At 44.0% G+C, this 25174-nt stretch overlaps 2 protein-coding genes across 5 annotated transcripts; both read right to left on the reverse strand.

Moving 5' to 3' along the window:
- Positions 1 to 315: 315 nt before the first annotated feature.
- Positions 316 to 8477, reverse strand: wrap53 (WD repeat containing, antisense to TP53). 2 transcript variants are annotated; one of them, XM_058067650.1, is made up of 11 exons: positions 8290 to 8477; positions 7615 to 7957; positions 7246 to 7441; positions 7079 to 7174; positions 6898 to 6994; positions 5414 to 5502; positions 4004 to 4227; positions 3154 to 3368; positions 2459 to 2562; positions 2233 to 2376; positions 316 to 2162 (listed from the first exon to the last, which is right to left on the reverse strand). In XM_058067650.1, the coding sequence occupies exons 2-11, from the start codon at positions 7817 to 7819 to the stop codon at positions 1928 to 1930; spliced, it is 1605 nt and encodes a 534-aa protein (XP_057923633.1). In that variant the 5' UTR covers positions 7820 to 7957; positions 8290 to 8477; the 3' UTR covers positions 316 to 1927. The 2 variants fall into 2 exon arrangements, with proteins under 2 accessions (XP_057923633.1, XP_057923632.1); XM_058067649.1 differs by having other exon boundaries at positions 317 to 2162; positions 7246 to 7444.
- A 59-nt stretch (positions 8478 to 8536) lies between these two features.
- On the reverse strand, positions 8537 to 24737 carry gigyf1a (GRB10 interacting GYF protein 1a). 3 transcript variants are annotated; one of them, XM_058067648.1, is made up of 26 exons: positions 24487 to 24737; positions 21701 to 22338; positions 21556 to 21619; positions 19043 to 19172; positions 18816 to 18911; positions 18581 to 18698; positions 17555 to 17663; positions 17275 to 17468; positions 16946 to 17175; positions 16723 to 16843; positions 16136 to 16321; positions 15770 to 15927; positions 15476 to 15644; positions 15233 to 15399; positions 14856 to 14956; positions 14667 to 14767; positions 14497 to 14570; positions 14263 to 14397; positions 13957 to 14169; positions 13673 to 13881; positions 13429 to 13586; positions 13197 to 13360; positions 13066 to 13110; positions 12824 to 12968; positions 9825 to 12700; positions 8537 to 9757 (listed from the first exon to the last, which is right to left on the reverse strand). In XM_058067648.1, the coding sequence occupies exons 3-25, from the start codon at positions 21588 to 21590 to the stop codon at positions 12633 to 12635; spliced, it is 3126 nt and encodes a 1041-aa protein (XP_057923631.1). In that variant the 5' UTR covers positions 21591 to 21619; positions 21701 to 22338; positions 24487 to 24737; the 3' UTR covers positions 8537 to 9757; positions 9825 to 12632. The 3 variants fall into 3 exon arrangements, with proteins under 3 accessions (XP_057923631.1, XP_057923630.1, XP_057923629.1); XM_058067647.1 differs by having other exon boundaries at positions 15176 to 15399; XM_058067646.1 differs by having other exon boundaries at positions 15098 to 15399.
- Positions 24738 to 25174: the final 437 nt, after the last annotated feature.

Below are 25174 nucleotides of genomic sequence, written 5' to 3' on the forward strand. Positions count from 1 at the left end.
AGTGCATATTGAACACCAAGGTCACTGCAAATGGAAATGTGGGATTTGAACAAGAGCGGCTTTGCAACGTTGACGCCAAAAATGAGCTCCAACACAACACAAGCAAGCGGGGCTCTTTTATTACACTTTTCATTCATTTTTGCCTCCCTTTTTTTTTTGTGTCTTCCCTGTTGTCTTTGTACCATCTATCCCCTCCCGAGGCACACATGGTCGCTAAGCAACAGGCGCCGCAGAGCAGTGCAGCTCTGCATCTAGCTCAGTGTTACCCCCGCCCCCCCACCACCACCATTACCTTCACCACCACAGTTGCTTTCCCTCCATCCCCGTGGCTGTCGGGTATCTTCTTTCACAAAGCATCTTCGATACACAAGAACACAAAGATTGTCAAGAAATGTGCCTTTTTAATTGCTTAGTAGAGCGGTCACTGCGCCCCGCATTTAAGACGTCATCGGTGGCAAACTGATAAGTGTTAAAACTTCATCAAAAACTTTAAGCCATGTCCTCATGCTATACATGACTGGTAAAAATGCCTTTACAATTAATGGTTTTTGCACCAGAGCAAGCATGCCTCTGTTATGATGGCAGACGGAAGCACAGTGGAGCGTTCCCCACACAGTCACACAGAGTCTGACGCTCTTTTCACACTTCATTCTGACCCGAACACATCAGCAGCAGTACGATTCCAACACCACATACTGCATGTATCTCCGACTCACACGTGTCTCCTTTGCGTTCATCCTGGGAGTGACACTTTGTTATTCTCATAACAATGCGAGATGCATTCAGGGACACTCCGAACATCACAAAAATGACTTTATAATGTGTGTGTAAATAAGTGTGTGTGTGTAAATAATGTAAAAAATGAAGTGGATATCACTCACTTTGTACAATAAACTATGTGATGTTTTTGAACGCAACCACAGTTTACAAGTGTGATTCAAATGTGCTACTATTAGTGATTAGTATTAAACATTTTTAGACTTGTGTGGTATATTTTAGCTTGATTGACATTGAGCTGTTCAAGATTCTATACATTTGTATGTATGCCTTGTCATTTACCTTATCTTTCTACATATAAATATAAATATAGTAAAAATGGGCACACTTCAGATATAGTTGAGTTGCTAATGGTGATTCACTGATTGATTTAAACACTGCCAGTGAATGTGTTCTCATATGGTTATGGTATGTATATAGTATGTGGAGCAGACAAATTAACAGCCGTGTACATGTGGAACAGACTTTGTGGGATTGCACATACACTCCTGGTTAGTTGAAATATTGCAAGAATTTACAATTTACATTGTTGGATCTGTTCTCCGCGTGCATGCGTGGGGTTTCTCCGGGTACTCCGGTTTCCTCCCACGTTATTTCCAGAAAAATAACGTCACTCGTTTGGCCCATCCTTCATGTTGTCCTGATCTAAATCCCATTGAGAACATTTGGGAAGGGAAGGTTACAAAAATGGACATGAGTTCATCTAGCTTCCTGTAAACACTGGCATTAAGCATGCCAAAATCAATTTTGAAGAGATCAACAAGAATGGCACAGCTACTTATTAGAGAGTTCTGTTTTGAAAACTGTATTTTTATTTGTGTTTTTGGTTTGTTTTTTTAACTGGTCTACAAATTTTGATTAGGAGCATACGAATGCACCCCAATTTTCCAGTTTTCCTTAAAAAAAATAAGATTTTTAAAGGCTCACTTACGGTATGAATGTCCTGAAACGTAGACACAACTAATATGACGTGCAGCTGAGTACAAAATAGACTTCAGCGTGTAATATACATAACAAAAAGTTTCATAAAAATATAACCTTTCTCCCATAAATGTCCTCATGTGCATCTTTAGTGAAGGAAGCTTACCTGCTTCCTTATTGGCAGAGGAAGTTGTGCACAAAGCTTCTTAATAGTTCACCCCTGGTCACCTCAGGCATCCGTCGCCGCCGCATTGTGTCCCTGCTCCTCCTTTAAGGGAGGGCTGCTGCACGGTCCGGCCCACCACAGACGCAGCATGTTGTCTTGGCGGCCTGCCTGTGGTGAGGTGGCGGTGGAGATGGCGGTGTCGCCATCCTCACCGTCAGAGTCAGTGTCGCCGTCGCTGGGCCAACCGAACTGGCGCTGGCCGCTGGACGTGGCAAGGAGTGGCATGAAGGGATGGATGCTAGACAGGAGGCAAGAGGAGTGTTGGCATTGTTTTGAATGTACTCGCGTTTCTTGGAACGATTCAATACCTGATTCCATTGGTGCAGTCCCAATGGGCCTGGAACCTGAGCTGAGGCTGCAGCAGCTCCTCACTTCCACTGAGCTGCGTCACACTGGTGTCCCACATGGATAGCATTCCTTCTGTGTCCCCGCTCAGCAGGTACCTGCCCGAGCTGAGACAACATTTAATAAGTATGGAAGGAGTTTGAGGACGGTGCCATGTGGTAGAGTCAAGGGTGGTAAATTTACACTTACGGGTCGAGGTCAAAGTAGATGCGCTGATTGGTTGCCACGTTCCGTTTGAAGGAGAACACCACTTGACCTGGCTCTCGAAGGTCCCAGCACAGAATCTCTGGATCCTTAAAGAGTAAGCATTAGCATAAATCCCTGTGTGGCCCGCAGCTTTTTTTTTTATTGGTTCATCTGTGAAATAAAATTAAACCAGGCAAAAATGGGGAAAATAGAGAACAAAGGCACTCACTACGTGAAGAGAAATCGCTGGAATGTTGACACTAATAACAAAATACTTTGCCTTGAAATAAATGCAGTAGATTACAAAAACATTAAAGTGGCACCCCCGCATATTTTGTTTTTTCAGCATGCGGTGCCAGGTGAAAAACATTTGGACACCGTGTTTTCACATTTCTGAAATAACAGCCTGTCCAATTATTGCCTGCTTCCAATTAACACCCCATGCTCTTTTCAATTGAGGTAATAAATGTCCCAACTACTGTGTAACAGCATTTGCTGTATTTATTACATTACAATTTTGTTTTTTTAATTAATTTACCTCTGAGTTCTGTCCTACAACATTTGTTAATACGCTACATAAATAATAAAAACACACCAAACTAGTTCCAAATCCATCACTGTATAAAAAAATGTGGTCAAGGTAAATGTTAAGCGAATATGATTATCTTTGTGTTGCAGAGTTCTCATTGTGTACGTACCTTGCGTCCACCCGTGTACAGGTAGTTGCCATCAGGTGAGAAGAGCAAGTGGGTGAGCCCCCCGTGGTGGCGGGTGGGCAACAGGGCACACAGGGTGCCGTCCTGGCATGAGTAGAGGCCAGCGCAGCGGCTGTACGAGCCGCAGGCGTAGAGTGATTGGCATGGGCTGAAGGCGATGCAGGATATAATGCCGTTCTGGCCGCCCTGCTTCTTCACTGCAGAGAAAGCAACACTTCAGACACCATGCAAAAGTTTGTTTCTATTTAGCAATTAGCCCGATGGTAAGCACCCTCCGTGAACAGTCTTTTTGCATGTCTCTTGGCAGAGAAGCCAAGGTTTGCGTAGTCATTAAACAACAGAGCCAAAATCATAAAGCGCTCGCTTCATCCAAAACAGTCAGGCCGTAACCAAAAAAACAATCAGGCCATAACCAAAGAGATTCTGCATCATTAGAGTGAAACACTAAGCCCTCTAAGTTGTTAGAAATGCATGAAAGACCATTTAAATGACCATTTGTGTTGCGCGTAATTAAAAACCAAACAAAAACAAGCTAGTTCTTGGCCCGCTCAAGGAGACGCTTTCAAGATGATTCCCGTCACAGTTGTCTTGTTTGCTCTGTGCCACGCACGCCGACGCTTCTTCTTCAATCCTCTCAAGAGTCCTTGAACACCACGAAGCAGATACTGCATGCAAAATTGTTTGATTCATTGTCTGATTTATAGTGTTTTAACAACCACTGCCGCAATTCTTTGGATTGGTACAGGAAAAACAGACACATTGTCAAACCTTCGCCGAGGCCACAAAAACAAAACCCAGGAGCTTCGTGCCAAGATGGCGGCCGGTGGCTGACCTATGGTGGGCCGCTCCTCACAGTCTCGCCCTGGTCGGTCCGTGTAGAAGACGCGGACTGCTTTGTCAAAGCCGCAGTAGAGCTGCGAGCCGTCCGGGGAGAAGCAGAGCGAGTGGGCGGCTGTCAGCTCGTCCAGGTGGTTGTAGGGCCGGAAGCTGGCTCGCACCTCCCCGTAGAAGGCATCCCAGATGTGGACTGGGTTGTCACGGCTACTGCTGGCCAGACTGTGGAGATGTCATGTTTAAATGTTAATGAATGTTCCAGTATACATAATATTTACATTTTGCTTTTAATTCATTTATAGGGTAGACGGTAGATGTATTCATAATCTGATTTTTTGTGCCGAGGCATATAGATTTTCCAGACTGTACACATGAAGTATAACTGCTTATAGTCGCACCTCTACTACTTAAACAAATACTGCGCAACCGAGCCTTTGGCTCATGGGAGTTATAGCTTGTGGTAAGGACGGGAAGACGTGTTCTGTGTGGGAATTATAGGCATTCGCCACCATTGTTCAGTCGAGATGAAGAAGGAGGCCGCAACCTGGAACAATGAATGCTCCACTTCAGCCACTAAGGAACTTTCATTTACTAAAAAAATAAAATAATCATTTAGACTGTTCAAACTCTTCCAGGTCAAACTTGTCTCTTCCTAATTGGCATTTTGGATTCTCACAGCAGCCCATTTAGGCAGCAAACTAATTGGAACTGTACTCATAGCATCCTCTGTTGGTTGCTACTCAACATGACCTTATTAAATTGAAACATTTCAACATTTCTATTGATCAAAAACGAATAGATTAAAGTGTCATACCAGTCCCTAAATCTAGGCGCCTATTCGTGTATTCATCATGGACAGGCTCATATCCACCTGAATGTAACACCTCAAATCCCCAGTCAACCCTGCCTATTTAATTCTAATTATGCAGCGCCAAACATCACTGACGCTCAAAAAGAGTGAGGAAAATTAGCCGTGATGGCACTGCAGCTTTATTCCAGAGCCGGGAAGCAGCCAATTATAATCACTGGAATGCTGCTGCTGTTGCCGTTCGCCTGGAGCCATGCCTGGAACCTGGTCGGAAATCACTGAGCCATAACAGAGGCCTGAATCTCCTCTGCACTGGCAACAAACCGAAGCCAGCGGACGAGGACATACTAAAGTGTTGGTAGGGGGGAGGAAATGAAAAATCAGCAACGGCAGACAGATTAAAACCTGCGTGACCACCTGGGGGCGCCCTACAGGAGCGTCTCTCTGAAAAGAAGGACTCTGCTGATGAAGATGAGACAGACACACACGCACACAGTGGTGTGCATACACACTGTTCAGTTGCAAATGTGAAAATGTTTGTGGCGTTTATGTTGCGGCATGGATGTTTCGACATTTTGGCACAAGTGAAAAAGCACTCACAAGCAAGAGTCGGGGTCCATCGAGTTCATCTTGGGGTACCAGCAGTAGTCGTAGATGGTGTCTCCTTCGGCCATCCTCAGCACCGGACTCTGTTATATGATGGGACAATGTGTACTTTTGATTGACAATCATGGGGGTTATTATTGCGCTTTTTTGGTACAGAACTGCACAGCCTTATGAGACCTGTTCTTAATACAGTATTTTTCGGTTAGCCTCATTTGCGACTAGAGGGTCCAAATTATATTAAAGGGGACCTAATAGGCTTCTTCCACTTTTCTGACCTATGTATGTAGTTAGAATGTTGTATTATCGTATTAAATAATGCAAAAGTTTCAGATAATGAGGTTTGCGCATTTGGAAGCGAGCCCTGAAAGAAGTTTGGGATGGCTCTGAACGCTTGGTTTCAGAGGGCGTTCCGACACTGGCTGTTTGTGATGTCACAGAGCACCTGACTTCCTTATATGGCCATGTGCTGTAGGCCAGATAGGCTCTCTGCCCTCCCCCCAAGCTCTGCTTCTCTGTTTAAGGCGTTAGCAATGTCACCCAGGAAGTGTTTCTTCGGGTGTAAGGGAAAGCCAAATTTGTATACAATTCCTTACGAGGCAAACATCAGGCAGAAGTGGTTGGAGTTCCTGGTTCCCTACCAGCAAAAGAAACATTTTAATCTCTAAAAGGGCATTTTACACTGGACTGTTTTGTTAACATGGGCCAGTAAGCATCTGAACGGATTGGATTCGGGGTCCAACACATATGGCTGTATATTTTAAAGTGGACATTTTTAAAAGATAAATCTCCATTTATTATCAACTCCTATACTGTTTATCAACTCTTATAAAAGTTGGGTTCGGCAACTACCCGGCTGTCCTCCTGAGCACTTGGGAGTGTGACCAACCACAGCGGAGTGGTCGTGCGTGGCGGCGGCCCGTGGGTGGGAGTACATTAAAACAGACCGTTTTCGCCGTAAACACAAAATTCAAGAAATACAGCTGGAATAGGTGCAGATCCTGGAAGGTCTACAAAGCTTTCTATGCCGTTATCATGTGTAGCTACTCTATAGGATTCCACAACTCAACACAAAGGAACGAAAAATTAGCAAACACAAAGCAGCCAACTACAGTGATTTCATTTCCACTGCAACAATTTGCAACATCAACAATGGCCTGATGGGGGCGCCACAGGCATTCCAAATGTCCAAGAATATTTATATAATATACATTTACAATTTATATTGGCATATAGTCTTAGAAATGGCTCTTTAAACATGCTTATCAGTTTTATGTAAAACAATAAATATGTATATGATTATGTTTTTTGTGTTGATCAAGTAGTAACAATTAAACTATTCAATCTCGTCTTACAAAGATATGACCAAGTTCAGAATTGTTATGGTCTAAGAAAATGTATTTGTTTTGATTGAAATATAAAATAGAATTACAGATGGGTAATCTTAAAAATAAAAAAAATATTAAAAAAAAAACTCTCACCATCTCGGCCAGCACATCCCAGTTCTCTGGTGGAAGGTTGTACACGCGGAGCACATTGTCTGCACTGTTGCTAAGGATGCAGGAACCATCCGGAGCCCTTGAGGGAGCAAGCAACATGGTGATGAGCAGATAACAGCATGTTGTCAGTAATGCATATAACACATATTTACACAAGTATTACCATTTGCAACCTTTGAGGTAATTCTCCGGGAAGTTGGAGTATTCAGTCCAGGAGCTAGTCAGTACCTGGGGGGTCTGGGAGAAGTCTAAGGCAAGGCTGTAGGCAAGGAAACAACTTGAGAGAGACACTAATAGATTTACGATTGTAATTTCAATTCATCCACTTACTGTTGAACTTCTTGTGGGTCGTGTACAGACACATTACGGTTCTCCTCGTCCTCCCCTTCTGGTTGCATCTCTCCTTCCACTGAGAGCAGAGCATCATGGCCACCGTTGCCATTTTGATGATGGCACTCTTGCATCTTGGTGTTGTCAATCGATGTCTTCACCTCCAAGCTTACTCCATCGTCGGCATGAAGGGGCGCTTCTAAGGAGCATGATTTCAGGTGAGGATCAAAAAACAAGAACAATTCACGTAGAAATCAACAGCATTGAATGAGCTTTTAACCCATCTTTAAACCTGTGTTAATGTGCCTCCTTGTGGCTAAGTGCTATTATCTTCCAATGGGTACACGTTAATTGCAAAAGGTACTTTACGTTGGTCTTCCTGCTCCGTGTTTGCTTGTCCTGGTGCATCTCCATGCATCTCAGGAGGGTCTGGGGTCAAATCCTGCTCTTGTTCTTCATCACACAGTCGGGCACGTTTGGCGGAAGTGAGGTCTCCTTCGTCAACCTCCTGTTGAGTGGGTTCACTCCTCACATCCATCCCTCCTCCATCACTACTGGCCCCAGTGTCAGCCATGTTTATGTTTCTCAGGGTGGGCAGCGAGGTGCGCCACTTTGTGGTGGGCGGTCGGCGAGGTGCACCTGGGGTTGGGCTTCTTCCTGCAGTGTGACTTTCTCAATATGCTGCAGGGTAAGGACATCACACCCACACGGCCTGGAAACAAGGAGGACGAATAGTGGTTCCAACAGTAGTGTGACATTTTGCACATTGAACAATGCAAATGCATCCTACGTTTAAGCAGTCAACAAACACCACCTGTAGCTATCCAAACGCCTACCACTACGTTAGTTTTCTTAAATGTGTCACAGTTTGCTCCCAAGTCTGCTATATTTTACACAGGCACAATAAAAAAGAGCACTCGTTTGTGCAAATTATAAGTATACCTCATGATTGTTAGCATTAGCATATGATGCACTCGTCTGTACAAAATAAACAGTGGATCTCATGATTGTTAGCACTAGCAAATGCTAACAGTCTGTGCCTACCGGAGCTGCGGCTGTCCCAGCCTGGCTTTTAGCTTCACCAACGTTGGTTTAAATTCATTCTGGTGAAAGAGAGGTTTCGGCTACAATGGCTGTGATGGTTCAGTGAACACAATTTTCACTTCGAGACCTTGTTACTTTCTTCCGAGGAAAAACCCAAACACCGTAAGCGGCCATGTGTGTTGCGCCAGTCTCGCGAGATCATCTTGGTGGCACTGAGTGCGATTTATTGAAGAGAAAAAGGAGACTGTTGCTCACTACTAGCATTTATTTTGTTCTTCAAACAGAAAACAAAACTATTTACATATCCTTCGGTTGCTCGTTTCCCCCTCAGAATATTTATCAGTTTATGCTGTTAGCCTTTTTGTGCAAAAAAGGCAGATTTTAAGCGAATGGAACTGAGCTGATAATTTCCCTCATAATTCTTCCAATTAGTTCCATTGATTTCATTGAGAGTTACAGACAACCAGATCAAATTTTAAAGCAGTCCCATTTCTTCTTTGGGGTTATTGGTTTGCAGTGCAGCAAATGATCTGTTTCCAATGTACCACAGGTCAAATTGAATTTACCATATTGCACTATTTCACCAAATTCAGGATATTTGCTTTTGGGCCTTTTCAGCTCAGCTCCAAACAGTACAGACTTCAACCCTTTTATTGAGTCTGCACCGGCTGCAGTCATTTTGCAACAAATCCACTCTTTAATGAAAGAAAATCTGAGAAACAAAAAAAAACAACAACCAGCAGCCAAACAAAAGGACAAATATACACTATCAAGGTCAAGAAAAGCATGTCGCTCTGTTCTGAAGAAACGCACAATAGCGCTCGTGATGTCATTTCTCAAAGTGGTGTCCGACTTGTACTCATCATTCCATTTGATCAGTTCGCCATTCAGGACCTATGGCATGTTAAGGCATGTTCAACTGGAGAATTAAAGCAAAACTCACTAGGAGGGGGGACCTCAAAAACACAAAGGTATACATTATTTACAAAGCCCCATATTAACTGAGATGGCAAGTGTGTATGTGTGTGTGTGTGTGTGTTTGTGTGAGAGCGAGAGAGACCCACTGTAAGTGTTTCTCTAACTCCTTTGGAATCTATGTGGCGCGGAGTTATGTGTAGGTATGAGCATGTGTCAAAGTTTGTTTCTTTTTTTCGTTTGTTTTTTTGTACAAGTCTTCAGTCCAACCAAACCCACGGCTTCATGTTGGCTTCTCGTTCGCTTAGAACCAACCCCGGCTCTGTCCTTGCTGTCCAGACTGGTGCCGCTAGGTTAGGAAAACCTCAGGACCAGCCAAGGTCGAGGTCGGTGACATCGTGTCAAGGTCAAGGTCAAATCTTGATGGATTCCTGCAGCTTCTGGTGTCATCGTGGCACCACGCTGGTCCATGCAGGAGGCCGCTATGGGTTTGTCGACAGGTTGACCGTGGATTAGATCCTCTTTGCAGAGGGCAGCAAGCACAGCCACGCTCCTGGGAGAATAACACATGAGCATATTGTGCAAACAGTCTTGTTTGAGATGTGGCATGTATGACTTACCAGAACCAAAGGTTCCCCCTCACGTGGTCACTCTCAGGATAGTCAGCATCAGCGACAACGCCACAAAAACAAAATTCAAAAATCTCTGTCCTCGAAAACAATCTTGTGGCCACTGCAACATCCATTTTACTAAGAGTCCTGGAGCTGCTCGGTTCTGTTCTTTCCTTCCCCCATCCAATAACTGACATGGGAAAAGTCTAAAAAAAAAATTTGATTTTTTTTTTTTCAAAAAAGTTGTTTCTCTAAAACATTCACTCCATCATGACTTTTCCTTCATCTGTTTGCAAGTTGTCTCTCCGTCCATTCTGACAGGTGATACAAAAATATGCTATGTACAGGAGACTCCAGTCTTACGGTTCATTTTAGGAATATATTTCCTCCCGTTGTGCTCCCATCCCTCCAAAAATGGTACCTCACAGCTTGAATTGAACAAAAGTGCATAGGTGAGTTGGTGAGGGCAGGGTGAGTGCTGGCGAGGACTGAGCCCAAAACTCGTATTGCCTCTCAATACCTTCTCCAACTGGTGTCGCCCGCACTCCATTCCACACGTAAAAAAAAAAAAACAAACAAAAAAAAAACACAATGGAGACCAATCCTGGGATTTCCCCATTCCGCTCCACATTTCAGGATCCACGGCAGTCCCAAAAAGCTCCAGTTGGGAGGATTTGTCTTATGTCCATGTTTCCTCAAAAACCAACAGCACTCAATATCCATATGGCAGAAGCGCACTTTCAAACCCCAACCACTTAACATGGAAAATAAATGAAAAAAGATGATCCAAAAAAAAAAAAAATGCACCCACGGATATCCATGTGGTTTGTAAACAAACAAAAATCCAGTATGGAATAGAAATAGTCCTTTCTTTAAATTCTTAGTCACCATTTGTCGACCAGGATTATAGAGGCAGTGTGTTCAACTGTATCTATCCCAGTTATTTTTTTCCTCCTCCACTGTCTACTAAAATAAAAGAAAAAATCTTTGAAGCTTTTTTGTATTTTCTTTCCATTTTTGAAATCTTCTGAGGAAAAAAATATCAGCACGTGTTTCTTGTCATTTTTTGGAATACATTCAATATTTTCTTAAGAAACAAACACACTTCACATGGTGACAATGAAACAAAAAAATTAAGAAAAAAAACCCAACAAAAATAGCAGCCCGAAGTGCTCATTATCTTAGTCCAAATACTTTTTTAAACTTTGTATATAATGTATATGTTCATATATATTTCTCATAAAAAAGAAAACTCGTCATTATCAAATTGCAACAACGAACAAGTAACACAATGCTAACATGACATGCACCGTGATGTGCACCTGCACATTAAGATGCTCTATCGTTTTTCTCAAGAGTCAAAAACTCGACACCTTTCATTCACAAGTTCGAGAGCTGACAAAAGGCAACGTGATCACACCCCATGAAAAGTAACGCACTAACCTTCCGATGGATCACCCCTCGACCAAACTAGAAACATTTACGATATAGATTTATATCAAAAGAACGTACACACTTTACATACACTGTGCTGAGCACTGACACGTCACACTCACTCTCAAAAAAGAGCTAATGTCTTAATGGCCATGCACCCGATCCAAGTTCATAGGCACAAATGTGCATTCATACACAAAAAAAGCACATGTATTCAAAATGAGTACCTGTAGTCTTGTCTCATTTCTATCAACAGTGAATGAAAACACACACGCACAAAACACACACAGAACGCGGTCTCCTGTGATTCGCCTCGCATCCGAACGCAACCAAAGGAGATGAACTTGCGGTGGCCATCATGTGATGAGCACAAAGCTGACATTTTACAAGTGTATGCATTTCATTATCGCCTAAATGGGGTTAAGAGGAAGGTGAGAGAAAGGATGTGTTGTGCAATTACCCTCTCTCTTTCTCTAACTCAACCACATACAGCACACAAACATGAAGGTACAAAATAAAAAAAAAATTAAAAAGTCAAAAATGGCCTCTTATGTCGCACACATATTGGTAAGCAACTTAAAAAAAAACAAAAGAAAAGAAAGACATTGTGCAGACTGGTATATTACTGACAAGAACCAATCATCACACATCAGTCATTCACACACATTCACAAAAATATCCACTTCTACAACTAACCCCCATTTTTTTTTGTTTTTATCATGTCTTTTTTTAGGCAAGTGCAAATCTTCAAGTTTTTTATGATCCGTTTTTCAATAGCTTTACTTTTTTATATAAACGTAAAAAAATGCAAAACAAGAAATATCAACAGTGTTTTGTCTTTCGAGAAAAGGATTTGCTCTCAACTTAAAGGTCCCCAACTTTGAAAAGCTCACCCGACGCTCTCCCTCCCTACACTTCCAGTTGCGATGCACACAGACTGTGTTCACACACACATACTGGGTGTGGTGGACACTGATTCTGAGCATGCGCGCACACACACAAAAAAAAAAATCATTCAAATCCCATCTCATTAAAGTGCATTAGTTCATTATAAGGTGCTTAAAATGTTGAGTGCCAGAGGATACCCACCTTTCTTTGAAACACCCCCCCTCCCCCTTTGGCCCTGCTCAAGTGATCAACTGGTGCAGCAAGGAGCCCCATTTTTATCATAACCATAACAAGAGAAGTAGGTGTCGGGAGGGAGCGGCCCTCGCCACACGCCCCTGCAACCACCCGATCACGCTGCACCTCCTCTCAGGCTTGCTCCCTTCCTTCCCAAAATCCCCATCCCCAGGTTCCCCCAGCAGTGCACATTCGTCATCAGGTTTGTCTGATTAAAAGACAGAAGGCCTCAGGTAGCTATTGCTGCTGCGCTGCGTCACATCAGTAATCCTCCACCATCTCCATTTCATTCAGGCTCAGACACTCGGCCGTATTATGGAATGAGTAGCCTGTAGACGGGAGAAGGCACAGGAAAGCGGTAGTCGCGTAAGAAGGAGAGCAGAGCAGGAAGAAAAGGGACAAGCTGGACTACCAGGGAACTATTAAGGGAAGGGAGCTGGGAAATGAAATACCTAAGATGCTGGGATCAGGGTGCAGCATCATGGGCTGTTTTTTTTTCATCTTCCCTCCTTGGTTGTCATAGAGACTGGCCTTTCCCATGTGGTTGGCCTGGAACATAGACTGCAGGGAGCTTGGGTTCATACCTCGCATGGAGTCCTGTAAAAAATAAATAAATAAATAAATACAAACTGCAGGTGTGCAGGTCAATTCGGGCGCACTCGCGTTTGCAATTGGCTTGAGTGTCCACGCTTACCTGCAGAGGGAAGTTCATGTTCAGACCAGCCACTTCCTTTGATAACTGGGACAATCATAAGATGAAAGTTTCATATTTCGCTACGTATAACAGCAGAACTATTTGTTTTTTCCACTTGAGACCAAGCCTACCTGCTGCTGCTGTCTCTGTTGGTTGGCTTTCTGTTTGGCACGTCGCTCCAGGAACTGTTTGGCGAACTCTTTGGCTTCCACTGTGTCCCCCAGGTAAGACCGAATGAAGTCCAACACTGCATAGGGAGACTCCACCTCCTTCAGGTAAGTCACAATCGTAGAAACTAGAAAGATATCAAAAAGGTTACAATGAAAGCAGGGACCTTCAATTATAGAGCTACTTAAACCTTACCATCCAGAGGAGAAGAGGAGTTGTTGGCAGAGGCGTTGAGGGCATGCAGCATCTGCTCACACCAGGTAGTGAAGCCGTCCTGAGGCTTCATGCCCTGCAAGAGCTTCAGCAGCTTCTCCTCCTCGTCTGTCCGCTTACGACGCATCATGTACTGATCGCTGGAGAAGGCCATGTGTATGTTAGCAGTTGTGGTATATAGTTATATGTACAGTGAGCAGAGGGATGTGCTAACAATGTGGTCTACCTGAGTGAGGGGCTGCTGCGGCTGTTCTTTAAGCCGAGGTTGTTGTTGCTGTTGCCACGGAGGCTGGCCTGGTTCTTCACAGCCTCCTCCCACATGCCCATGCCGCTACTGCCACTTTTGCCTTCCATGCCACCAGGCCCGCCCCAAATGCCAATGCCATCCGCCCACTGGCCTCCGATGGAGGCACTCCCCATGGATAGACAAGAGTGCTGTAGGGAAGAGAAACAAATGTCACTTTTTTAGTTCAACTTCTCAGACGTGTGATGTGTTGACTTTCAGCTTACCCGGTCCCTCTGCTGCTGGGCTCGCTGTTGCTGCTGCTGCTTTAAGAGTCTTTCGGTCTCTTGCTGCATCTCCAGCAGAGTGAGAGTTTGGGATTTCCCCGTCTTGGAGAGTCCAGAGGAGGAAGCTCCACTCCAGCTTGAGCTGCCAGCACCGGGGCCCTGCTGGGGGCCCTGCTGCAGCAGCTTCATGATTAGCTCCTGCTGCTGACGACACTACAGGGAAACGAGTTGTAAATGTGATGGGAAATAGGTGGCAAGAATGAAGAATGCAAGCTATGGCAAAACCTGACGCTTATTTTTTTTTACCTGCTTGCGTCTGAAGAGTTCTTCATCCTCCCTTCTCTTTTGTTCCTCCTGCTGCCTCCTCTTCTCCTCCCTCCTCTTACGCTGCTCCTCTTCCTCACGCTTCGCCCTGAGTTCAGCGTCTCGCCTCTCCTGCAGCTGGAGGGAATGCATTAATAACAGCATGAACTCAAAGCGACTGCTCGCCGTGCATGGGTCCAGTTAACAGTCCAAATGTTGTAAATGCATGCAAGTTACCTTTTGAAGCTGTTCCAGAGTTGGACCCTGAGTAGAAGGATTCATTGTTATGTCCCAAAGACTGGCTTCACCACCTACATGGAAGTCAAAATGAAGACATGTTCAAACACGGCATCATCCGCATTTGACTTTGCTCTGCTTTTTTCCCCAAGTGGCAGCCGGGAGCGCACCTGACGGCTGTGAAGCTGAGGTATGCATGTCCCACATGGACCCTGTATCTGGCACTGACATCGACCTGTTCATCGAAGGCATCATACTCTGCTCACTGCACCTAGAATGCATACGACAAAGATTTAAAACACGCCTCTACATTGCCCTACAGTATATACAATGTCAAGTGCCAAAGACCAGGCTGTCACCTGTTAATGAGCTGGAATAACTGCTGCTGTTGGAGCTGCTGATAAAGAGCTGCCGCTGCCAACTCCTGCTGTTTTTTGAGCCGCTCCTGGTCCAGGTTCCCCTGAGATGATGATCACATTTTACTGTTAGTAGCAGGCACAGTCAAACTAAATATACATTTTAACTACACAATAATGGAAGGGTTTCTATGTATGCACAGTCAAACTTTAACTTTTAATCCGATTATATGAAAATCTATTACCGTGCCCTGTCTATCCATCTTCCCTCCCTTCTGCATCCACCCCTTCCCATCTTCTATGTTGGCTGAGCTCTGACTCACAGTCCCGGCGGGCCCCCGGGTGGGCTGCGGGCGCTGCGTTGGTGGTGGCTGTCTCACCAGGAGGGGCGGAGGGGAGGGCCCCGGGGCGAAGGGCACACGGCCCCACATCTTGATGACATCGCCCAGGGGTTGGAAGCCCTCGTCGCAGCCCCGCTTCACCAAGAGTGTCATGGTGAAGTAGCCAGCTTGGAACCACTCACACATCTCCACAGTGGTGAAAGGACCTGGTGGTGGTAGGGAGATGAGTTAGATATTACTTTCCAGTATATTACCATGGTCAAACAAAGATGAGCGTCATACCCTGGATCTCTCCTTGTGGGTCTTTGTAGAACCACTTCATGGAGGCCTCGTGCGAAAGCGGCAGAGCAGCTGCAGTGTTCCTACTTTCCTGCTGCTGCTGCAGAGCCTGCGTAAAACACTCCTCCTCTAAAGAGGTGTCCTGCAGCGATGCCACCATCTTCTCTGCCTCCTAAACATGCACATAAGCCTCAGTATTTTCCTAAACAGGACGGAGTTTTGCATGCTGACCAATTAACAGCATTGCATATTTAGGTGTTCTTGGAGCTAGCTATGCTGTAAGCTAACAACGCATACCTGCTGCAGGTGTTTCATGCCCTCATCATCCTCAATGTCTCCTCCCCCGGATGGGGGGAGGAGGGGAGCAGCAGAAGATGGAGGCGGCGGAGGCAAAGTTGTGGAGGTGGCAGTGTTGGGGCTCGCCTGGGTTTTGGTTCCACTCACTAGAGCCACATCTGACACAAAAACAGTTGGTGTTATTTTTTTTTATTCTCTTTACTGCTAATTCACTTTTGGTTGCAAGGGGTGGAGTAGCCGTTTACGTAAACAAGAAAGTAAATAACGGTGGCTGAACAGATTGCCAATCCAATATATATGTGCACATCTTCACTCAGACTGTACAAAGCGACCGCCGGTGTTCAACCTGTAGAGCGAGCAACCTACCTTCACTTGGTGTGCTACTGTCCTTTAAAGGGTGGCTGTTGCTCAGCGGAGTGTTATCCACCATTGGGCCAGTGCTGCTGGGCTGGAGCTCAAGGGATGGAGGGGCACCATGGCTACGAGGGGAGGAAGTAGGTGATGCTGGTTTTGCCTCCCCGTCAACCGCAGTCGAGGTGGATTCTTTACTTTCTATATAGTCACGGGAGGATAGAGGACAGGTGGTAAGAACAAGGCGCATCTCGGACTGTCTAAGGAATCTTCTTTCAAGATGCCAACCCCCCCCCTCATTTGTGTTTTTCATTCCCTTGCAGTGCAGGTCCCCCTTTAAGGTTTGCAGCTTTTTATACAAGACTCTTCGTGTTTTTTGTCACTCCTGTTGACCTCCTGTTTTGTGCACTTTTTGCGGTGTGATTCACCAGTTTCACCGCCTGAGCAGCTCTACCCCACTTGCTGCCCAGCCTTTCTTCTCCGAGGATTCCCTTCACCCAATTCAAGACCTCCTGCGTAAATAAATGTCCCACACTAAAACTAATCTAAAACTGCATTTGAGTTCAGTCTATGATCTCAGTATGAACCTGACAGCTTCTTACCTTTGTCATTGTCGCCATCACCAGAGTTCCTCTCAATCTCAGCAAGAATTTCCTCCTCTTCTTCCTCCTCAATTCCCTTGAATTCTAATTCCTCCTCCAGGATGGCATCTTTGCCACCCTTCTGAGATAGAATAGCAAATGCAGAAAAAAATTATTGTTTATTACTGTGGATATGTTTTTTAAATGTACCAAAGCATTCCATTAAATGTGTCCTGACACTCACCTTCATTGGCATGAATGCTCCAGAGGAGTCAAAAGTTCCCATTTCCCCATCCTCCTCATCAGTACACCACTCAGGCAAGCCGTCCCGGTCATCCTCCAGCCCCTCGCTACCGGCACGCCGCCGTCCACCACCGTGCCCCTCTGAGTCCCGGAAGTCGAAGTCAAACTTGCGACGGCGACTCTCACCCGGACCAGCATGGTCCCGCCAGCCTGCTGAGCGCGGACCACCATCTGACATGGATAGAGCCACAACTATAATAATTAATTATTAATTAATAATAAACAATATAGAAGAAAGTACAACTACTAATTAATTACTGTTCATCATACCGTCCCTGCGGGGTCCAGCCTGTCTCCAATTGGTTCCTGGCTCCCCCTCCTCTGCTTCTTGCTCCTCCCGAAGGGTGCGCCAGTTATCACTGTCAGCCCTTGTGTACTCCTTCCTCCCAGGGCCCACGGGGCCCTCCTCAAAACCAGGACGCCCCACCTCCCGTCGGAGCGGCTTCTCAAATCGACGCTCACCCCTGAAATTTATGTAAGTTGCATTGTACTTTTTTCCCTTTCTTAAAAAGCCAAGATTCATTGTAGGCGTCTGTGCCAGCTTCCTTACCGATCGTCCCAGCTCTGGCTACGATGTATCTCTCGTGAGCTGCGACCAAAACCCACCTCCACATCTTCAATACTTCTTTGGTAGAATCCACCTTCACCGCGGCCCCGGCCTGCACACAACCACACACACACAAACACACTCAGGGAGGTGTGGCTGGACAAAGGGAAGCTAAGAGGAAGTTTGCTCCATCAAGATGGTGGAGAAACAGGAGGAAACAAATACTTTGCAGTTGGCTTGAATTGTTTTAGAGTCCCTGGATAACTGCCATTAAATGTTTCCATGCACTAAATTAGTCAGATTACTAAAATGATTCAGTTTGTCAATTTTTCACGCTGGTGTTCCTTGTTGTTTTGGGCTTGTTGTCAGAGAGCTTGGAGCTCGTTTCTCATGCAAAACCTGGCAACTGCAAATGTGCATAAGAAGGAATTGTACAAGCTATCTAGTGCCTATAGCTATATCTGTTGAAGTGATATCAATTACCTGCCAGACACAACTGGCAGGTATAACTGGCAGTTATAATAAAACGTATGACCTGGGTGGCTAGCAGCTTGCAGAGAAACAATACAGGCCAATGTAATGTGATGGATACTTTTTTTTTGCGACCCCTCAGCTTCCTCCAATCATATGTAATGTACTTTGTCTTTAATAGCCACAAATGGTAGACACAGTTGTCTGTTTTTCTCCACATTAATAAGTGACCAAGCAACAATTTAGATTGCAGTTAGAGTTACATCTACCAAACACTACATTAGCATGAACAGATAAGCAACAGCCACTGAACATTGACACATATTAAGCTTAACAACGACTAGCATTGTGCATAAAGCAGGCATTTAGCAATTTCTAGGTGTATATTCATGCAATATTTTTTTAGTGCATGTAAACACACTGATTGCAGTTCCAGCCGATGCTTTGGACAGCGTTTCCATTTGATCTCCAAGGTACAGTATGTGCATTTGTAACAATTGCAATGAGGCCGACAAAGTGTTTGCTATATTTGAAGGTTTTACAAAAGCATGATGTCACCTCTGCCGACTCTCGGGGCGCCTCGTCCTCGAGTAACTCCGGCCGGGGGAGGCCCGCCCATCCCCTTTCCCATGAGTCTCAGTACGGCCACGCTGTTCACAGACATGGAGAAGTTCCTCTGCAAGGGGGAGAGTGGGTAAAAGAGCGCAAGGAGGAGGAATGTCAGGAATGTCAGCCAACGGAAAGGCCCACTTCAGAGCCGAGTGTGGAGCTGCGGTTTGTGTTTGAGGCAGACCTGCTCCTCCTCAGTGAGAGGCACCAGTGCCAGCGGCTGCATGGGCTCATCTTGCAGAATAGCAGCAAACTCCTTATCCTGCATGTCCTCTGGGACCTAACAATAACAACAACAACAACAACAACGATGCCTTCAGGGAACACCAAGCATTAAAAAGCAAAATGTTTACAATGTAATCATTCATGTTGAAGCATTCCATGTTAGGAGCTCTGCGTGTTCATACCAACCTTGTTGTCTTTGATATAAAGTGCTAACATCTCCTCTCGGCCGTAGCGGTAGTCGGCCAGCTTGTACTTTGGCATGGCAGGGGAGGGAGGGGGGGACGTCACACTCCCCCCACTGGACAGTGCACGGAGCCTGGAGTAGGACGGGACAGTTAGTATAAAACATCCTTTGAATAAGAATTAACCACATTTACCCAAATATTTCAACAAATGGCAGCAAATGTAAGGTTTTTACAGTTTGGGGTACAGGTCTTATATATAATAATATCACTCATAAATAGTCTGGCATGAACTCTCCTGTGTGAATGGTGCACAAGGGAAGGGGCTATTGTGTAAGTTACCTCTGAATTATACAGAAAACACCCATCTAGCAAGAAGAACCATATACTTTATATTCTGTGAGGAATCAAGCATCCTCCCACATACACACTCAGCTTCATAATGTATTAGCTTTCCAATTTGACGGTTTCATTAAAAAAAAAAAAAAAAAAGAGTGGAAAAAAAGCTGTTACGAGAAGGGCCAGCTTCCAAGGCCTGGAGCTGAACAATGGCTCCATTCACTTGCCTCTAAGACGAGCATTACTGACTCACAGCACCACATCTAAACCATATGTACCTCTGAGAGCCGTGGAGGTGGGTGTAGGGTGCCAAACAGGGAGACTGTGCCGTAGACAGCAAAGTGAAAATGAATGCGCACAGAATAAATAGTCTGCTCGGTACACATTAGAAATACATTCAGCGCCATGCTTCATGTACAGAGCGGGGCGAGGGGGGGGGGGGGGGGGGCTTTTTAAGTAAATGTAACTGACGAAACGATCACATTACAGTGGCTACACCGCATGCATGCTTGTGCATCATTTGCGACCCCCGTACATTAAAAGCTGTAGACCTCGGGAAACAATGCAGGGTGTCATTTGAAATACAAATACCTGAGCACCTACATGTCCAAGGCAAACTAAATTAAATAGGTGGTGTTGAAAAATGTAATATTTGTCAAAATTCCAACAACATACGACGGATATAAATTTTATAACCCAGTTCACAAAGCTTCAATATGTGTACCACTGTGACGACACACTTCAAGTGGGTAGTCTAACTCCTGCCAAACATGCTGTAGCATGTTTTGCTTAACAATAAACTTAGTCGAATTTTAAAGATATTTTAAGCCTGATACCTTCTTTTCTTTTCTCCTCTTTGATAGGTAATAGATTTGAAGCATGTATGTGTTTAGTATAGATATTAAACAACAGGTTCAAACTTTGCAACAAATAGGGGAACAACCAACACTGCCATTGCCACCAATATGTTATGTAAAGTGATGGCATACTGCTTTAAACTTTAAATGCACAAAGGTTTTAATCAAATTTTGGATTCTTCGCTAGAAAAGTTTCAATGAGAGGAAATGAATTATAATTACAGTATACCAGCACACCCACTTGAAAATGCATAATAGCACGAAGCCACTTCTTATCACCACTCAAAACACTCAATAAGCCTAACCTAAAAGTAGTCACTCTTTATATGAAGGGAATATTACTTTCTGAAAGATAAACTCTTGCCCTTCTCAGTTGTCCGTCTGCTCCTCCTTCCATGGATAAAAAACGGAGGCGGTGCTTTTGAGCCTCTCGCTCGCTACACTTGTTCAAGGTACACAGAGAAATCTTCCAAAACAGCAGTGGGTCGAATGGCTGTTGTCACAGCTCACCTTTCGTCTCAACACGAGTTGACTGTAAAAACGCCTCACAGTGGCTGCATTGAACACGAGCCAGAAAGCAGGAAGGACCGAGAGTCAAGTTTTTCATTGCTGTGTGTGAATAATATGAACAAATAGCTGGGAACCACTGCTCTAGACACTTGCTTTTGCAAATGTTTATCAAATTGTTGCACAAATTGCACATGGATGTTTTACTCTTCTAGTAATGCCACACAGTTAACAAGCGCCATCTTCAATCTTTAATTGAGCCTTTTCGTGATAGATGCTGATAGTATATCAGAGCATCCTCAAAACAACAAAATATTAGGGGAAGGATACCTGGTATTTTGAATCATTAAAGGAATGGTTTCTCAATCTAAATGCAAGGGATTTGCACCTAAGAAAAGTATGTGAAACAGGGACAAACAGGGACAAACAGGCAAGCAGCTGCTGATGCATCAAGAGAGAAATACTCTTCCCATCTGGCTGTGCACCAGGAATGCTCACAGCGGTCTCAGCCAGTTAGAACTGTGGTGCTACCAAACGGCGGCTACACCTCCCATTAATCGCTACACAAACATTCACTTGGTGGTGAGGAGGAGGACGACGACGAGGAGAAGAGGAAACAGCAGTTCCAATACCTTCATGTGGACTTTAAAGTTTCGCAAAAAAAAAACTATTAAAAAGACAAAAATGCGTGTCTCGTTACTTTTGTAGCATACAGTTTCTTTTAAAAAATTAGACAAACTTCACTCTATAAACAGTGCTGGTCATGTAGTGCACGCCATTTCCCCTCCATTGGTCCAATCAACACATCACTCACCATTCTGGGCCGAAGTTGAGAGTCTCAGCAGTCATATTCCTCACGTCCGCACAGAACTGAGTATCTGGGAAGCAAAGCCATTGTCAATGTCACAGGACTGATTCTGAAAAAAAAAACTAGACATTTGTATCGTCTGTGATCTTACCCTGTCCAAAGATATCGGAGCAGGCTGGACTGGGCTGGACCAGGCTAGAGCTGGCTGGGTTTAGTTAGGCTTGGGTGACTAGAAGGCCGAGTGGTGTTTAAGCTGTGGTCACAGGGTTCCCCCCCCACAAAAAAAAAAACACATCCACAAGAATAGCTGCCAGTTGTAGGTGCTTGAGGGATACCAGGTTATCAGTTCGGTATGTAAGGAAGGGCTTTGACAACAACAGATTGGAGAATGGAAGCTCCTGCTACTCACAGCCGATTAAGTTTGTAAAACATCGAAAACAAAAACAACCTTGGAAATTCTCAATGGAACAAAAAAAAACAACACTTGCCAGTAATGTCTCCTCTCTGTTATGTTTTTACAGCAGTTAGACCTCACATTTAAGGTTATAACATGAAACGGTGCGTTAAAAAAAGGAACGCAAGGACATTTGAAGAATCATGTAAAAAAAAAAAAAAACACAACAAAAACAGGCTGCTGGAGCAGCTGCCGGGAGCAAACACGACCTACACTCCTCTTCGCCGTTCCCTCCCTCCTTTCCTTCCCTTGGCGCCCTTTCCGCTTGCTCCAACTTAAATGTGGACAGGCAGAAACCCTCCAGGTAATTCCTTATCTTCCTGTCCTCAGCGCCACTGGAACAAAGAAGCACATGAGAAACATATTCTTTAGACAGAACTATATTCCATACACGGCGTATGTGATAGGCAAAAATATAATTTAACAAGAAATCTAAAAAAACTGAAACTATGGAAAAAGCAGTGCTAGTTTTACAAGAATGAAGTCAAACTATCAAGAGAAAAAAGTCAATTATATAAGAAGAATGGAATACGAGAAAAATTAAGGTCATTTTTTAGAACATAAAGTTGAAAAAAACAATTTAAGTCATAATATTTTGATGAACCAACTAAAACAACAAAGTTGTAATTTGGGGTAGGTTGAGGAAAACATGTTACAAGAATGAAGTTAAAATATTATGGGAATAAAATCAATTTACAAGAACGATGAAATAGTTGGCAAAATGAAAAAACAGCAGATACAAGATGTCAATTTGACAAGAATAAACTTGAAAAACAAGAAAAACAAATTAAAGAGAAACACACAAGCCTTTTAATAAAATGTTATATTATGGGAATAAAACCAAAAATATTACAGGAATAAAGTCATAACATTACAAGAAAAAACATTCATGAAGATTATTTAAGAAGAAAGTTTATATATTTGGAAAATTTTAAAGAAACAACACCAAAATGGGGAGGAGGGGGGGGGGGGGGGGTCACTGATTGGTGACCAGTACCCCGCCTCTCACCCAAAGACAGCTACAATAAGCTCCAGCATACCCGCCACCCTAGTGAGGTCAAGTGGTATAGAACATGGATGGATGGGCCATCATTGGAAAAAGTTTGTGATCGTGTGTCAATACTGTAAAGATAAATTTGTATTCTCTTTCGTCTAGCAATGATGTGCTGTTACAAAGGCACCAGCCATTATTTCATTTGACTCTTTATGTCACAACACACTGAACCAGAGAGCAAAGAAAACTTACTTCATGGCATTTTAGTCCAGAATAAACGAAACAGCAAATTACGAAAATAAAATTCTGGCCACATTTTTGAGGGGGGTTTCTGGCCTTTAACCCAATGAGTCAATTTAAATTATAACAAGGAACCCACGGTGGTCTTGTTTGAATGAGTACAGCTGGTCATGGTATCTTAGCAAAGTGCACGTTTTGCACAACACTCGCTTTTGAAACAGCAGTCATACTATTTAATCACACTTTATTATGACCAAGTCAATAGAAACTGATTTGTAGGAAAATATGGCATGAGGAGAATCACCGAGAGGTGTATTTGGTTATGGTAACTTTGATTGGGAGTCATGTTTTATGACTGTGATGACAGCATGGATTCTTGTAGTAATATTTAATAGGGCAACTCACTCATAAAAATGATAATTGCACGGCTTGCATGCTGATTAGTGGTAGTCTGCATTACAGTACATTTGTTATCTAATTGTCCGAGCATGCAATGCAGTTTAGTTCTACATGACTACCACGATATTCAAGATGACACATTTTAACAGTATAGTATTTGTCTAACAGGGTTTTTTTATAATAGTTGTACTGTAATGGATCGGGAAGGTGTACCTAATGAAGTGTCCGGTGAGAGTCCAGCATCGTTCTGTGGGGCGACTTAAAACTATAAACGTGTTTTTCAAAAGGGGGGATGATAACACAATTTACCTTCAAATGCTGTCAATTTAACTCATTATTGTAACTCTACAAATGGGTTAATCGCGATAGATAAATCGCTAGCAATAGCACCCAGTAAAAACCTCGGTTACCAATAATGTGGCGAGCAACGCAATCCTCGTAGTGAGGTTATATTGAACATTGTCCTTGGAAATTGTTCCATCAGTGTACGTAACCCACAATATGAAATAAACATAAATAAATCATAGTATACCTAAAGCTAGCGCTTGGTATGCGTTGATGGCTGAGGCCTTTGGAGGTTCAAATGACACGAGCTATGATGGCGGAGGGGGCGGAGTGTCAAGCTCACACTCCCCGGCCTGCTCCACCGCCACTGGGCTGTTTCTCCGATGCAAAGTCCGCCAGCTCAAACAAGCATGGTTATAATTTGCGAAAGCTGCAGGATGACGTTGGTAGCTCGCTTGTAGACTTCCAAAAATCACTGGAGCTTAGACGGACGCGACGGCGACATTAGCTCGGGGACTGACGCTTAGCTAACTAAGCTAGCTTGCAAAGAGGAACCGTGGCTTACCTTCACTTGTTTATGAACCACCCGGCTGTCGACCGCCGATCCACTGCGTGCAATTTGGTCTCTCCGAACACCGGAAACGTTATTCATTCGACGGAAAGCCGCGCTGCCGTGCTCGATGCGCTTGGTTTTTGTTCGAGGTCGCATCCAACGGTCGCCGCTGCGTGATCTCTGTGTGTGTGTTTGTGTGTGTATGCTGCTGCCTGCTAGTCGCTGCTCCTCTTGTTGTTTGTGTTTAGGAAAACATGGCCGCCGTCCCTCTCGCACCACGTGACTCTGCTCACACACCGACGAGCCATTGCTGGGACACACACACTAAGGGCTGGCCGATACGGTACGTGTTGGTATCGACCCAATAGCAATTACAGAAACGGTATTCAGTTTGAAATTTGTCATTAGTCAAATTATTTTGAAATTCTGCATTTAATATTATTGTTCATGATTTATAACAAAACACAAAAAAATTAGCCAAACAAAAATATATTTTTTACCAACAAAGTTTTGGGAACAATAGTGGAGTATAAGACTCAGTAACAATATTAATACAATTATGGCTTGAACAAAATTAAGTCAATACTGCAAAATGCAAAAACTCTCATTCTAATCTCTTGTGTTGAATAACCAATTAGTTTGAAAACTATAACAAGATCAACAATGTAACAACACAAAATAGTATATATTTGTGAAAATT

The sequence above is a fragment of the Doryrhamphus excisus genome, chromosome 3 (genome assembly GCF_030265055.1).
Source record: "Doryrhamphus excisus isolate RoL2022-K1 chromosome 3, RoL_Dexc_1.0, whole genome shotgun sequence".
NCBI classification, from domain to species: Eukaryota; Metazoa; Chordata; class Actinopteri; order Syngnathiformes; family Syngnathidae; genus Doryrhamphus; species Doryrhamphus excisus.